Consider the following 13582-nt stretch of genomic DNA (forward strand, 5'->3'; position numbering starts at 1 on the left):
TTAACTCACAGCTCACACTGTAGACACGACAAAGTACCGGAGCGCTCTAGCTCCACGTCAACACCTACAGCACGCTACAATCAACTGAATTAAAACCCACACACACCCCCCCCCCCCCCCCCCCCCCCCCCCCCCCCCGACTGACATGCGCACGGAAATGCTGTCGTTCGAAACAGAAAGAAATACAAAAATGGAAAATAAGAGAAACAGTTTCAGAGGATAAGAACTAGTGAAAGTACCCATCTAAATGAAAGAAAGTAAATACAGATAAACGCGTGCACACACACTCTCACACACACACACAGTCAGAGGGCGATGGCTGGTCATCGTGGTCCGAGACGTTGATTTAAAAATCTAAATCAAAGGGAAAAAACTAAATGCTGTAAGTCTTTGGGCTCTGTTGAGACGCTCTCTTTCCCACGTGAACCTGTCCACGCCGGCCTTGGCCGCCCATGTCAGCGGTGACGTCACTGTCTGGAGTCCAGCGGAGTAAAACAGACGCAGCGGGGGGTGGGGGGGGGGGGGGGGGCGACCTTTCCCACTTCCTGTGATGTGAGCAGGTGTTGGAGGTGCCGCGGCAGAGCCGGGGGTGGGGGGGGGGAAGGGACAGTCGCGGGGAGAGTTACACGGAGAGGAGGAGGGGAGAGGATGACTGAAGGCCTCCGGAGGGCTTGTGACCCCCGCCAGCAGCCGTCACCACCGACCCGGGGGGGACGACACACGCGGGGACAGAGAGACGACGAGTGCAAAGCGCGCTAGCGGTTGTTCTTGGTGGCCTCCTTGGCTGCCAGGATGAGAGGAGTCAGGCTGGACAGAGGCTTCGCCATCTTCAGGAACTGGTGCTGAGACGGGAGGAGGGATCCGGGGATGGGAAAACAGGAGGAGGGAACGGAGGGGGGAAGGAGAAGTATTTCAGTTTATTGTAGAAAAACCAAGGAAACAAAAACAACCACAAAAAAGGATACCTAGCACTCACACACACTAACACACACACACACACACACACACACACACACACTAAAGCAGTGATTCCCAACCTGTGGGCCGTGGCCCCCTGGTGGGCCGCGAATGTATTGCAAGTGGGCCGCCAAATCATTTCCAAAAAAGTATGATTTTTGTGGGGGGGGGGGGGGTATAATTATATAAAAATACACAGAATAATGTTTTAAATGTTAAAACTCAGTTATGTTTAAAATGATATTAAAAATGTTTAAATATTATTTTCATTATTTTGTTTTGTTTTCCTTCAAGTATTAGACATGTAACAAGCAAATGAGCGATAGGAACTTTTGTTGTTATCGGTCGGACCACTTTGCAGCGGGACTGCATTGCACTTGACTTATTTACGTTTGATGCTGATACCTGAAACTGGAGTATAAAGATGGATAGCTGGCTAGCAACAGGGAGAATTAAAAAGTTTGGAGGTGGGCCGCGAACATTTTTGGGACATAAAAGTGGTCCCTGAGTTGGAAAAGGTTGGGAACCACTGCATTAAAGGAATTGTCTTCAAACATATTACAGGTTGAAAACATCAGATTTAACACGTCTGTTATTCACTTGTCTTAAAAGGACCGTTGTAAGAGGTTTTTCAACAGGATATTCCACAAGACCCCACAGTGGCTCTGCTGGGAGTAATACCCAAAAGCCTGGACGGGAGGGCCAAGAAATACCTTTTAAATATATTATTTACTGCAGCCTTAAAGTGCATAACTATCAGATGGCTGAAACCAGACCCTCCCACATACAAGATATGGATCCAAAAAGTATGGGATCTCTATCAAATGGAGCAAATCACTTACTCATTAACGCTCCAAAAATCCACCTTTATTAAGCGGTGGAGCCGCTTTATTAATATGTCATAGCTTTATTAATATGTCATAGCTTTATTAATATGTCATAGCTTTATTAATATGTCATAGCTTTATTAATATGTCATAGCTTTATTAATATGTCATAGCTTTATTAATATGTCATAGCTTTATTAATATGTCATAGCTTTATTAATACAATGAGGTCTATTACCCAATGTTGCTCGGCCCACCTGCCTAATTCTTACTGTATTCCCTCTATACACAGATTTTATACACACTTTTTCCCAGAGTAAATATGGTGCCTGCTTTTCTATACACACCGTTGTACCTTGGAGTGGACAATTATTAGTATTGATTTACTATTTTTTTTTTTTTTAATTTATGGGTTTGTTATTATATACGTTTACTTTGGAGTGAATAATTGTGTTGTTGTTTTCTCTTGTTTTATTTGCTTAATACTTAAGTATAATGTGTACAAATGTTGTATGCAGCTGAAAAAGGGAAAAAGAAAGAAGAAAATGTATGTGGTGTATTGTTGTTGAAAACTAAATAGAAAATTAAATTCCAAAAAAAAAAAAAGGACCGTGGTGACGTGACGAAGGTAAGGTTGCAGCCTGTAGCCAACTGAACCCCCAGAACTGGTAAAAATGGGTTAAAGCCTGTCTTTAGAAATCGTGACTGGTTTTGGTCATTCTGGGCACATATTTTCTCTTGATTGTTCCCGGATCCATCTGAATCTGTGTCTGAATGTCTGTGAGTCAGTTGTCTACTGTTAAGTGTTTTTACAGCTACTGGATGGCTTAAATTTCCTTCGGATTAATAAAAATATCCATCCATCCGTCCATCCATCCGTCCATCCATCCATCCATCCGCCCATCCATCCGCCCATCCATCCGCCCATCCATCCGCCCATCCATCCATCCATCCATCCATCCATCCATCCATCCATCCATCCATCCATCCATCCATCCATCCATCCATCCATCTCACTACTTTGTTGCACCTCTCCCTTCTGGGCCACTTCTATTTCAATAGTTCTTCAGACGCTTTTAAACACCAGGGGACCTGTTAAATAGGCCTTATTTTGTTAAAATATCGCCTGTTTTGGCTTTAAATCTGCTTTCATAAATTAAACATCAAACAAAAAAGAACAAACTTAATTTTAAATACACATCTCCAGCTGGATGCTCGTGGTGTCTCCGTGGGCCCCAGCATACCTGCAGCAGGTCTTTAGCAGATCCTCTCTTCTCCACATCCATCTCCAGACATCGGTTCAGGAAGTCTCTGAATGTCGTCGAAAGCTTCTCCGGGTTCTGCAGCTCTGGCGTCCCGTTGGTTGCAATGAGATACAGCGCCTACAAAACAAACATTTCTTTAAATCTACATCCCATAAGAGATGCTGCGAGCCAGACATCAGCTACTCTGCTGCCACCCGGTGGTAGCAAAGTGTTTTACACATAATCTTCTGATCCTCCTGTTTCCTCTGAGTAACTAGAGGTGTCAAAAGTATTCACATTCATTACTCAGGTAGAAGTATAGATACTAGAGTTTAAAAATACTCCTGTAGAAGTTGAAGTATCAACTCAAGTTTTTTACTCAAGTAAAAGTATAAAAGTACTGGTTTCAAAACTACTTAAAGTATAAAAGTAAAAGTAATGTAAGGGGGAAAAGTCATTAAGGACAAAAGCCATTGAAAATGAAGCATCTTAGTATAATGCAAATATATTAAAGAACCATATATGTGTACTATTGAGCATTAACATGTGTTTCAGAGAGCAGGAGATATGATGACTAGTTGTCTATAAGTATTGTAATGGTGCAAAAAGTCAAACTTCAGAGGCATGTTATCATTTATCCTAACCTTTATTGGAATGTACATCCAAGTTTAGTTGCAGGAATCTGAGGGAACGGATGTAAGAACAAAACTGGACAAGAACATCTGAAACAACCACAACCAAATTCACTCTATCCGGATGGAGCAATTTAACTGGATAGTTTTTATTAAAGACCGAAATGAAATAGAGTAACGAGGCTGTTTTTAAAATGTAAGGAGTAAAAAGTACAGATAATTGCGTGAAAATGTAAGGAGTAAAAGTAAAAAGTCGTCTAAAAAATAATGACTCCAGTGAAGTATAGATAACCAAAATTTCTACTTAAGTAAGGTAACAAAGTATTTGTACTTTGTTACTTGACACCTCTGTGAGTAACTTCAGGTGGGATCTGATGTGCTCATGTGGATGTTGGAGCCGCTGATGTAAATCAAACATCTCTTTGACTCTGGAAACAGCCTGGAGGTTGTGTTTGATATGGTCTTTGTGTGTTTTATCAGCGTCACCTCATTATGTGCGGCAGCAGGAACTCTTGGCTGCTTGACAAACGTCTGCAGTGGTCGTACATCTTTGACTGAACTGTATTGATCGGGGATTTTACGCTGTTAAAAAGGGCTCAAGAAACAGGTGCACTCTCACCGTTCAAAGAGAATATTTAATCCCGCTCCTCCTTTGCCTCACTTGTGATGTTCAGAATAAAGCTGAGTGTTTGTGTTAATTAAGTAGTGTCATGTCAAACTCAGGGCTGTTTCTAACAGCGACTCACCCTGAGCGGATTCTCATTGAGGTACGGCGGCTCCCCCTCCACCATCTCGATGGCCATGATGCCCAGAGACCAGATGTCCACTTTGGGGCCGTAGGCTTTGCGGGTCACCACCTCCGGGGCCATCCAGTACGGAGTCCCCACCATGGTGCTGCGTTTGCTCTGCTCCGGAGTGATCTGAGCGCAGAACCCGAAGTCGGCTGAAACCAGAGGATCGGAGACGGAGTTAGTCTCTGGATCCCCGGCAATCAAAATCATCTTCTAATAAACGAACATTGTGGCAAAATAACCCAATATATTCATTCATTTATTTATAATTAGTCTATAAAACATAGTGACACGTCCGAGGGGTTTGAGTTGAGTACTTCCAAATAAAGTGCTCCAACAGAAATGACTCTTTTGTCATTAACATTCAACTTTTACATAAATCAACATTACAGCGGAGTAATCTGAATTTGTATAAATTATGTTTTACTATCCCTCAATAACATTTAATTAAATAGCAGATGAATAAACTCGTAAAATAAGCAATTAAAAGCAAGAATGGATGGACTGACTGAGCTTGACGGAGCCGTCCATTCCCAGCAGGATGTTGTCGCTCTTGATGTCTCGATGGATGACCTGGTTCGAGTGGAGGAACTCCAACGCCTGAAGACACTGGACACCGGATCAAAAACACGTCACAATAACTATTTATGTCCTCCTGAACTTAGATCAGAAAACAGATCTAGGAGCAAAAAAGATAATTTTACATTTTAATACACATAGGGCCCGATTTACTAAGATCCTAAATAAAGAGTACTAAATTGCGTGTGCACTGAAAAAGTTTGATCGTGCTGTTGTTGTGTGTTTTGCGGGTGATCAACTAAGATTGCGTGCGCAATTGATAACAGGTGCAAACGTCAGTATTTAAATGAGGTGTTGCGCATCTTACGGTTTGCGGCGCAAACTTTGCGCCATGGAGAGTCTGGATGGAAAGCAGGATATAGTCGTAAGCGCAAAATGAAATTTGACGAGTTGGAGTTAGAGATATTAGTGGAAGAGGCAAATTGTTGTGCCGTATTCAGCACCCCTGCCGTGAAAAGCACCCCCTCGTATATTCAATGATAAGTAGACCAAGAAAAAAAACAACACACTGACACTTCAATATATTTATATATACACACTCACACAAACACATACTTAGGAGTTTATATTATATATATTTACAAATATTATGGAAGAAAACACAGTAAGCAGGCTATTAATTAATGACATCAATAACCATTTACCCGGTTTTCGTTATCTGTGACTGTGATTGTGGGAAAGTATGACTATTGTGGAATCCATGAGCGCATTTAAACATGAATCATTAACACAAAACTGGACGCTAAACAGAACATGACACGGAATGAGAATATCATTTTTGTCAGACGAGGGGGTGCTTTTCACGGCAGGGGTGCTGAATACGGCACAACACCGGGGTATGACAACTGCAGAACAGGCGCACAATAAGAAACACTTTTTTCTCCATGAAAACACCTGATTTATTTATTATCACAAATAAAAAAATGAATGTGCCTCCTGTGGCAACCTTTTGCTGAATAATACTCGATTTAACATTCAAATAAAATATTTCTCCTTTTGCATGTGGAGATTAGCACCTTCCTTTCGAACGTATTAAATACAGACGCAATCACAATCCACGCAAAAACTTTCAGGCTTGGTAAATCTCATTGCGTGTGGTAAATGGACCAATTTGCATTTTCCCCTCCCAGTATTTAGGATTTCTGGCGGGTACGCCCCATATTGATTATTCATCAGGGCAAAAGTACTAAATGGATTGCGTGTGCTATTTTGCGCATTTCAGAGACGCAGTCGTCTTTGCACGCTGTTAGTAGATCAGCTGGCACTTTGGTTTGCGGGTGCTGTCAAGTTTGCACACGTTTTTACGCACGCAAACCTTTAGTAAATCAGGCCCATAGGGTAGTGGTAGTCTAGTGGCTACTGAGGTGGGCTTGCCTAGAATGGCAAACAAGATGAACCACCTTGGGCCCTTGAGCAAGACCCTTATCCCTAATTGCTCCCTGGATGTTGGTGTGTTTGTTCTTTCAAATGTAAGTCGCTTTGGATAAAAGTGCCTGCTAAATGACAGTATTAGTAGTAGTAGTAATACTGAAGTGATAAAAAAAGAAAACCCACAGTTTAGATAGTTTTGGGGTTTTATTCACCCACGTTGTCATCTCTCTTACCTCTCTGCACACGGCAGCGATCTGAGCTTCATCCATGCAGGTTTCTGTCACAACATCAGTCAGCGAACCTCCAGCCAGGTACTCCATCACCACCCAGAGCTCGTCGCCCACCAGGTAACTGTGGGACACATGCAGGGATTAATGTTACATGTGACCTCCATCCTGCTGAAGACGTACCCGGCACATTGATCTGCTGTCCATTTGTCTCTAACGGGGGGCTGAGCCACGTAAAAGGTGTTGACATTTATTTCGTTTTATTTCGTTTTTAAAAATTTAAATATGCAGTAGGGCTGGGCGATATGGACCAAAGTCATATCTCGATATTTTCTAGCTGAATGGCGATACTCAATATATATCGATATTTTTTCTGTGCCATAATTGGGGTTTCCCCCAAAGCATTATAGCATAGCATCTCTGTTAGCTTCATTTTTTTCTTAGGCAAACCCTTAAAAAAACAGTCAGTTTTAATACAAAGCCTCGTGCCAAATGTCACACAGGTACCTTTATTAACAGAGGTCTGCACAATATCAAAATGTATAAAACAAATGAAATAAAAATAAACTGCCTGCATATATAGAATAAAAATGCTTCTTGAATAAAATAAAACAAATATCCCTTTCCTGCATAACAATTAAATTAAAATACACTGTGCAATTAATACAATGTAGACAGTAACAGGCAGACTTTTCCACTGAGGTTGACAGTTGTGCAAATAACAAAACATTTGTGCAAATCTCAAATAAAACATTCAAGTCAATTTGTCACAAAATAACTATATCAAAATCATAAAAAAAAATAAAAGTTTTTTTTTTTTTTAAATAATCGATATAAACAATATTGTCTTGTACCATATCGTGTTTGAAAATATATCGATATATATTAAAATCTCGATATATCGCCCAGCCCTAACGGAAGGACACCACGATCGTTTTCTGGGTTACTGAAGACGTTTCACTTTCAGAGAAACGTCCTCAAGAACAAAGAAAACAAGTCCAGCTTTATGGTGTCTCTGAAAACAGATTTCACACATACACACACACTAAATCACTGACATGGAGATGTTTCTATGGGGATGGCAGCACAGTCCTGTGAGCGCTCCTCAGTGTCTGCCGGGACAGACATGTAACTACGGCAACCAAACATCCCGCGTGCACACACGCACTTACACATAGCTGCACACTAGACAAACCGCATTAACACCCTGATAGCTTCATGTCGACCAGCTCGTGGAGTTTCTTTAGCCGTCTCCAACTGTCCAGTTTTATAGGTTTAAGGGGACGGTTGGGAGCTGTGAACTTGTTTTGTCTTTTCTTTTAATCACGTCTCGTCTCTGGAGTCTGATGATAAAAGGTATTTCTGTAACAGATAGTGGACGATCCAGGAGTCACTCAGCGACCTACGGGACGCTGCAGGAACCACAGACGGGCTTTTTTATGACTAGCAACAAAGGGAGGATCAATGATTTGATGTTAAAGTGTAAGCAGGTATCGTCCCCAGAGGACCATTAGCACTTTAGAGATGACAACGTTTAGTTAAAGATTATTCAAACATTTGACCCCTTTGAACGTTGTTCCTCGCTGCAAGTAATTTTGCTTTTAAATGGAAAATAAAATAATATTTGCCTATTTTCTTTATATTAATTGGAAATTTAAAAAATAATTAATTAAATAAATAAGTGGCTTAAAAACAGGAATCCGAACTGCTCCAATCCTGATGAGAAAGTACAAACATGGATTTTATGAAACAAATTAAAAACTATAACTGATTCTGAAAGGTTTTCATCTCTGTAACCGGAGCAGATTCATCAGCTGCTGTAGCTGCAGTAATGTTAGTTATTTATTAAAAGTAGCACAATAAACAAATATGGCACATATCAAGGAGTGAAAAGTTCATAAAACTGTGAAAATAGTGTAAAAGATCATTAACAGTGATGGTTTGAAGCTCCTGCTCTAAACAGTTTGTAGGATCCTTTCATTTCACATCCCTGACTGTGTTAATTGTGAATCTGACATCCCTCACTTTTAAAATAATAGTTTTATTACGTCTTTACTTTTTGTCTTTTTTCTTTCACTCATTTATGTGCAATATTCTTTCATTCATTCATTTTAATAGTGTATAATTATTTATATTGTCTGATTCTTATTTTGTTCTTACATAGCCTTTTACATGTGTGCACTTTTATGGAGCTGCTGCTTAATCCCATTATATTATTATAATGACAATAAAGGCTTTCTATTCTATTCTATTTTGTCCTTCCCACCCTTTAAAAGATAAGAGACAGTATAATATTTCCTGCTTTTATATTGTAGACTATTAATCAAAAAAGGGTTCTTAGTAGTTCTAAGTAAAGATGTTTACAAGAGCCAAAATGAAACTTTATCTTGTTATTATTTTTCTTTTTTTAAGTGTTAAAATACTCAGATTGTTGAGTTTTCAAACACAGGAATGTAAATACTACACGTTCCTCTCTAAACGCCCTTGTTTTCTCCAGTTTCTTGTGTTACTCTCCCTGCGGCTGTAATGTGTGCGCTGACCTGTCCAGGTAGTTGACGATGTTGGGGTTCTTGTTTTCCCTCATCACCAGAATCTCGTTGATGATGAGCTCTTTCTTCGGCTGCTGCTGCAGGTTCATCTGTTTGATGGCAACCTGGGGGGGCATGAGGTGAGAGGGGGGGAATAAAAGAAAAAGATAACATGATGAGTTCTGTAATATCAAGAAAATAAAAAGGGAAGACGGAAAGAAAAGGACAGAGGTGGCAGAAATCTGGGAATACTGAGCATGCGGAGTAGGCCTGTGTTGAAAAGATCGATTCTCCGATTTTAAATCGATTCTCATATTAATTCCTAAAAATCGATTCATATGTCTAAAGATCGATTTAAAAAAGAAATAAAAAAAAAAATTCCTGTTTTTTTCATCATTACATTACAACTTTTGGTTATTTTTTTGTTTATGCCCAAAAAAGGAATATTTTGTTGGACACAAGAATAACTGGTGCCATGTTTTTGCCTTTAAATATGTTTAAAGGTATGAAAACATTAAAGTGTTAGGTTATAATTGCATAAATTGTCTATATTTCTTTGCTTTATATACTGTCTTGGGGTTACATTTGCATAAATGTTAAAAACCAAATTCTCATAAATGGGGAAAAAATAAAAGCGATTTCATCCGTCTCTGTTTCCTCCCTGGATCTGTTTGGTAATTCTGACCCACGATGTTTCTGAAAGCAGTTCTATCAGCATTCTGGGAGCTGATTGGTCCTTACAGCATCATTAGCTGCCAATACTTGCTGTTGAATCTCAATATAATACTAGTAGTAATATGTTGCAGAACTACAGTCATATCATTCATGCAACAGCTGAAAAAACAGTTTTGATAACAATAACCCAAATCAATATCGGATCGAATCGAATCAAAGCGTGATAATCAATCCTGAATCTTAAGAATCGGAATCGATTCTTGATATTTCGAATCGATCCCCAGCCCTAATGGGGAGTAATCCTGAGAAAGTGTGTGTGTGTGTGTGGGGGGGGGGGGGTGATCCGACAGACTAGATGAGCTGCTTTTACATCCACCTTGAAGAGTTCAGTCGTGTTTCTGACACACGTTTGTTGCTGTGTGACCTCCAGCTCAACCCTCCGTTTCCTTCTTTGCTTCAGTGAACCAGACTAAACGCTGACAACATAAATGAGCCCACATTTCTTTCAGCATAAAACATTTATCTTTCCCTCTAAAGGAACTTTAGCTCGGACAAAGCCCTCGTGAGGATGTGGAACTACTCTTTGAGGAAGCTTTATTGGAGTTAATGTATAAATCAATATATGAATCACTGGGTAACTTGAGAATAAGAAAAGGACATGAATGCTTTACCGCTTTGGTAAATAGAGAATAAATATAAAGAGAATACTGTTTACCTGGAATACCCAATCATTTGGTTAAATACTTAAATAGATGCTGGTCCGTCAGTCCAAAGGTTTTAGTTATTCTTAACAAATATTAACAACCCGTCATTGTTTTTTTTTGTGTAAGAAGCAACATATTTGAACTCTTGTGAGAAGTGCCTCTGCAGAAAACCCGGTCAGACCTACCTCCTGTCCTGTGGCGATGTCAATAGCTGTGTACACCGTACCAGAGGCCCTGCAAACACACGCCACAAATTATCAGATTAGGTCAAAAAATAGATGTTTGTTTGATGAAATAGAGTTTCAGCTGTTAAAGGTTCCCTTGCTGCGTCACGCTCACTATCCGATGATTTCTGCGGGGGCCGGAACAACAAACAACAAACCTGCGTTCATACGATTATTATCCGGCTTTGGGACTAAAAATCTAAAGTAACCTCTGATGGTACTCAGAATTTAGAAATAAATCCAGTGAGTGCGAGTGACCTCAGGAGTGGGAAATCTGAGCCATCAGTACGTTTAATGATGTTAAATCAATGTTGAATTATGGTCAAAAAGGTTGATTTTTGGTTAAAGTCGATGATTGATGGTGGACCAACGATCAATCAATCATCCAATTCTAATGCCAATGTGTAATCAATGTTGAATCAACGTATTCTGTTTGTCCAGGCTTCGATATGGACTCAATGCTTCTGCCTAACCGTATTTCAACGTTGGCTCATATTTTACTATCAGGGCAGTTTACTTGAGCTGGGGGTTAAAGCTCGACTTGACCTTAACTGGACTCTATTCTTCACCCCAATGTACATGCAAGCGTGGGAATGACAGTATGACAACCTCTGGGAAGTTTGATTACCGCATTGCCCCGAATATAAGACGACCCTGAATATAAGACGACCCCCTCTTTTTCAAGACTCAAATTAAAAAAAGACCTTTTGAACACCAAATTCAATTTTTATACAGAAAATAATTACAGTACATCTGAAACAAATGATTATAACAATATATTCGAGAGAAAAAGCATGTTATTTTGCCTCATTCAAATCATCATCTTGAAGTTTGCATCATAACTTCTCCTCAGCTGCCGGTTTACCTGCCGAACTTCCACCCACTTTTCTCCAGATTGTCACTACGTTTCTCCTTTTTCTGTTATCTCTTCCCTTATTTTCTTCTCTTTTCTTTCTTACCGCTATTTTTTATTTTTCTTCTTCGTGCAAACACTATTTTTATTTTTCTTCTTCGTGACAGGAGTTCGCTTTGGCCTGGGGAGTTAAGTTCAGCATTCGCTTTAAAGATATCTGGCACCATCTAGTGTTGTGAATGGGTATAACGTCTAGACCCCGAATGTAAGACGACCCCCACTTTTTCAGTCTTATTTCAATGCAAAAAACACCGTCTTATATTCGGGCCAATACGGTACTGCCATTTCAGTAAGCATAAGATGTTTACATGCATGTTAGTTTGGTAGGACACATGATGCTGCTCTGGCTCTCCATCCGTGAGCATTGAAGGCTGCTCTATTAAAGTATAAATGTTTATTGTGACAAACAAATATATTTAAAAATAGAGACCAATAATGTTTGTTTTTAAAATTGTATAGAGAGTACCGAGCGTACACTGTAGCAGCACAGCGGTGCGTTGGTGGTTGTTGGTGGTAGGTAGAGTGCTCAGGTGGACGGTAGAAAGTTTCCCAGAAATAGCACATCTACTTATTTCTACTCTGCATATTTTGCAGCTCTTGAAAACGTCTTCAGGTGTTATCTGGGTTGAAGAAGATCATTCGTGTGGGATGAGATGCGATACAAGCAGAACATCTGTGACCTACCCTTGTCCGATCTTCTCAAAGCGCGTGTATTTCTTCTTGGGGTCTCCCACGCTAACAATCGTCCCTGAAGGGAGGAGGAAGAAAAAGAGAGAAAGAAGCAAAATCTCGCTTAGTGACTGAACAAAATCTACCAACAACTAACAGAAAACAGAACCTGCATGAGGGCCAAAGAAAGAACATGTGTCCAGATGACACTCATGTGGAGGGCATTTGCGTTTACTTCACATTATTACTGGATGTGATCAGAGATCTGTGTTTCCATCCATCTGAATACTAACTTTAAAACACATTTGTCACACTGTGGTTGATGCAGCATGCTGAGAGGAAGAGCAGAGGCAAAAAAGATGAAGAGGAGAAACAACAGATCTAAAAAAGTAAGACTCCAGATGTAGATTTAAAAAAAGAAATGGTTCAAACGATGATTCAGGGGGGGAAAGAGATTAGAAAGAATAAACACGGGTTTTTAAAATGCGGAGAGAACAAACTTTAAAAATAACGAGGGCGACTGAAACTCTCTCAGTTCAGTATTTGGAGTCGACAGCAGGAAAAAGACTCAGAGCGACTCTAAACACAAGAGACCACGGAGAGAAAGAACAACCAATCAGACGTGAGGATTGGACAAAAGGGGCGGGACAGTGGATATCAGCTGTCAATCAGAGGGCAGACAGACAGGCAGTATCCTGGTCTTACCAGCAGAGGGCGACCTGAGCACATCTGGGCAGGCGGGGGGCATGGTTTAGAAAATATACAGGCTTTTACTCATTTATGACATATACACATCAAAATTATTTGTTTGGGGAAGGAAGTCTTCTTTTTCCTCATAATTCAAAGCGAGATTTAATTCTGGAGTATACGAGGAGAAGAGTTTTATTGGTTTTATCAACGATTATGAAGCAACTTATCTCTCAGACATTAAACATGCCACAAATTAAGACTGGAAACTAAATAACAAGCTTTTAAGTTTCTAGGTCAGAAGTGACTTTTTAAAAATCTATTTGAAAAACTTAAACCTTTAAAAGAATAAAAGTTTATATTTCACTGTTGATATCCTGTTGTGGGTATGTTCTTTGCACCATGGCCTGCAGTGATAAAAGTATAATAAAAAAAAAAAACTGATTTCAAATGTAACAGGCACAACATTATGCAATATGAGTTTATGTAATAAGGAAACTTAAAATAAACCGAAACAGCTCTCTGAGAGAAGGTGTGTGCGGATAAAGTGATGA

The 13582-nt window shown here is 39.9% G+C and overlaps 1 protein-coding gene across 2 annotated transcripts in view; it reads right to left on the reverse strand.

Moving 5' to 3' along the window:
- Positions 1–542: 542 nt before the first annotated feature.
- The window catches only part of pak1 (p21 protein (Cdc42/Rac)-activated kinase 1), a 98615-nt gene continuing 85575 nt past the window's right edge, over positions 543–13582 (reverse strand). For both annotated transcript variants that reach the window (XM_061718821.1, XM_061718822.1), the window contains 8 exons: positions 12357–12420; positions 10721–10769; positions 9169–9281; positions 6635–6752; positions 4961–5060; positions 4407–4603; positions 3029–3166; positions 543–842 (listed from right to left, as the gene is read on the reverse strand). In XM_061718821.1, the coding sequence (XP_061574805.1) occupies positions 756–842; positions 3029–3166; positions 4407–4603; positions 4961–5060; positions 6635–6752; positions 9169–9281; positions 10721–10769; positions 12357–12420 (866 nt within the window). In that variant the 3' untranslated portion in view covers positions 543–755. The remainder of the gene's footprint in view (positions 843–3028; positions 3167–4406; positions 4604–4960; positions 5061–6634; positions 6753–9168; positions 9282–10720; positions 10770–12356; positions 12421–13582) is intronic.

Source organism: Cololabis saira, chromosome 4 (genome assembly GCF_033807715.1).
Source record: "Cololabis saira isolate AMF1-May2022 chromosome 4, fColSai1.1, whole genome shotgun sequence".
NCBI classification, from domain to species: Eukaryota; Metazoa; Chordata; class Actinopteri; order Beloniformes; family Belonidae; genus Cololabis; species Cololabis saira.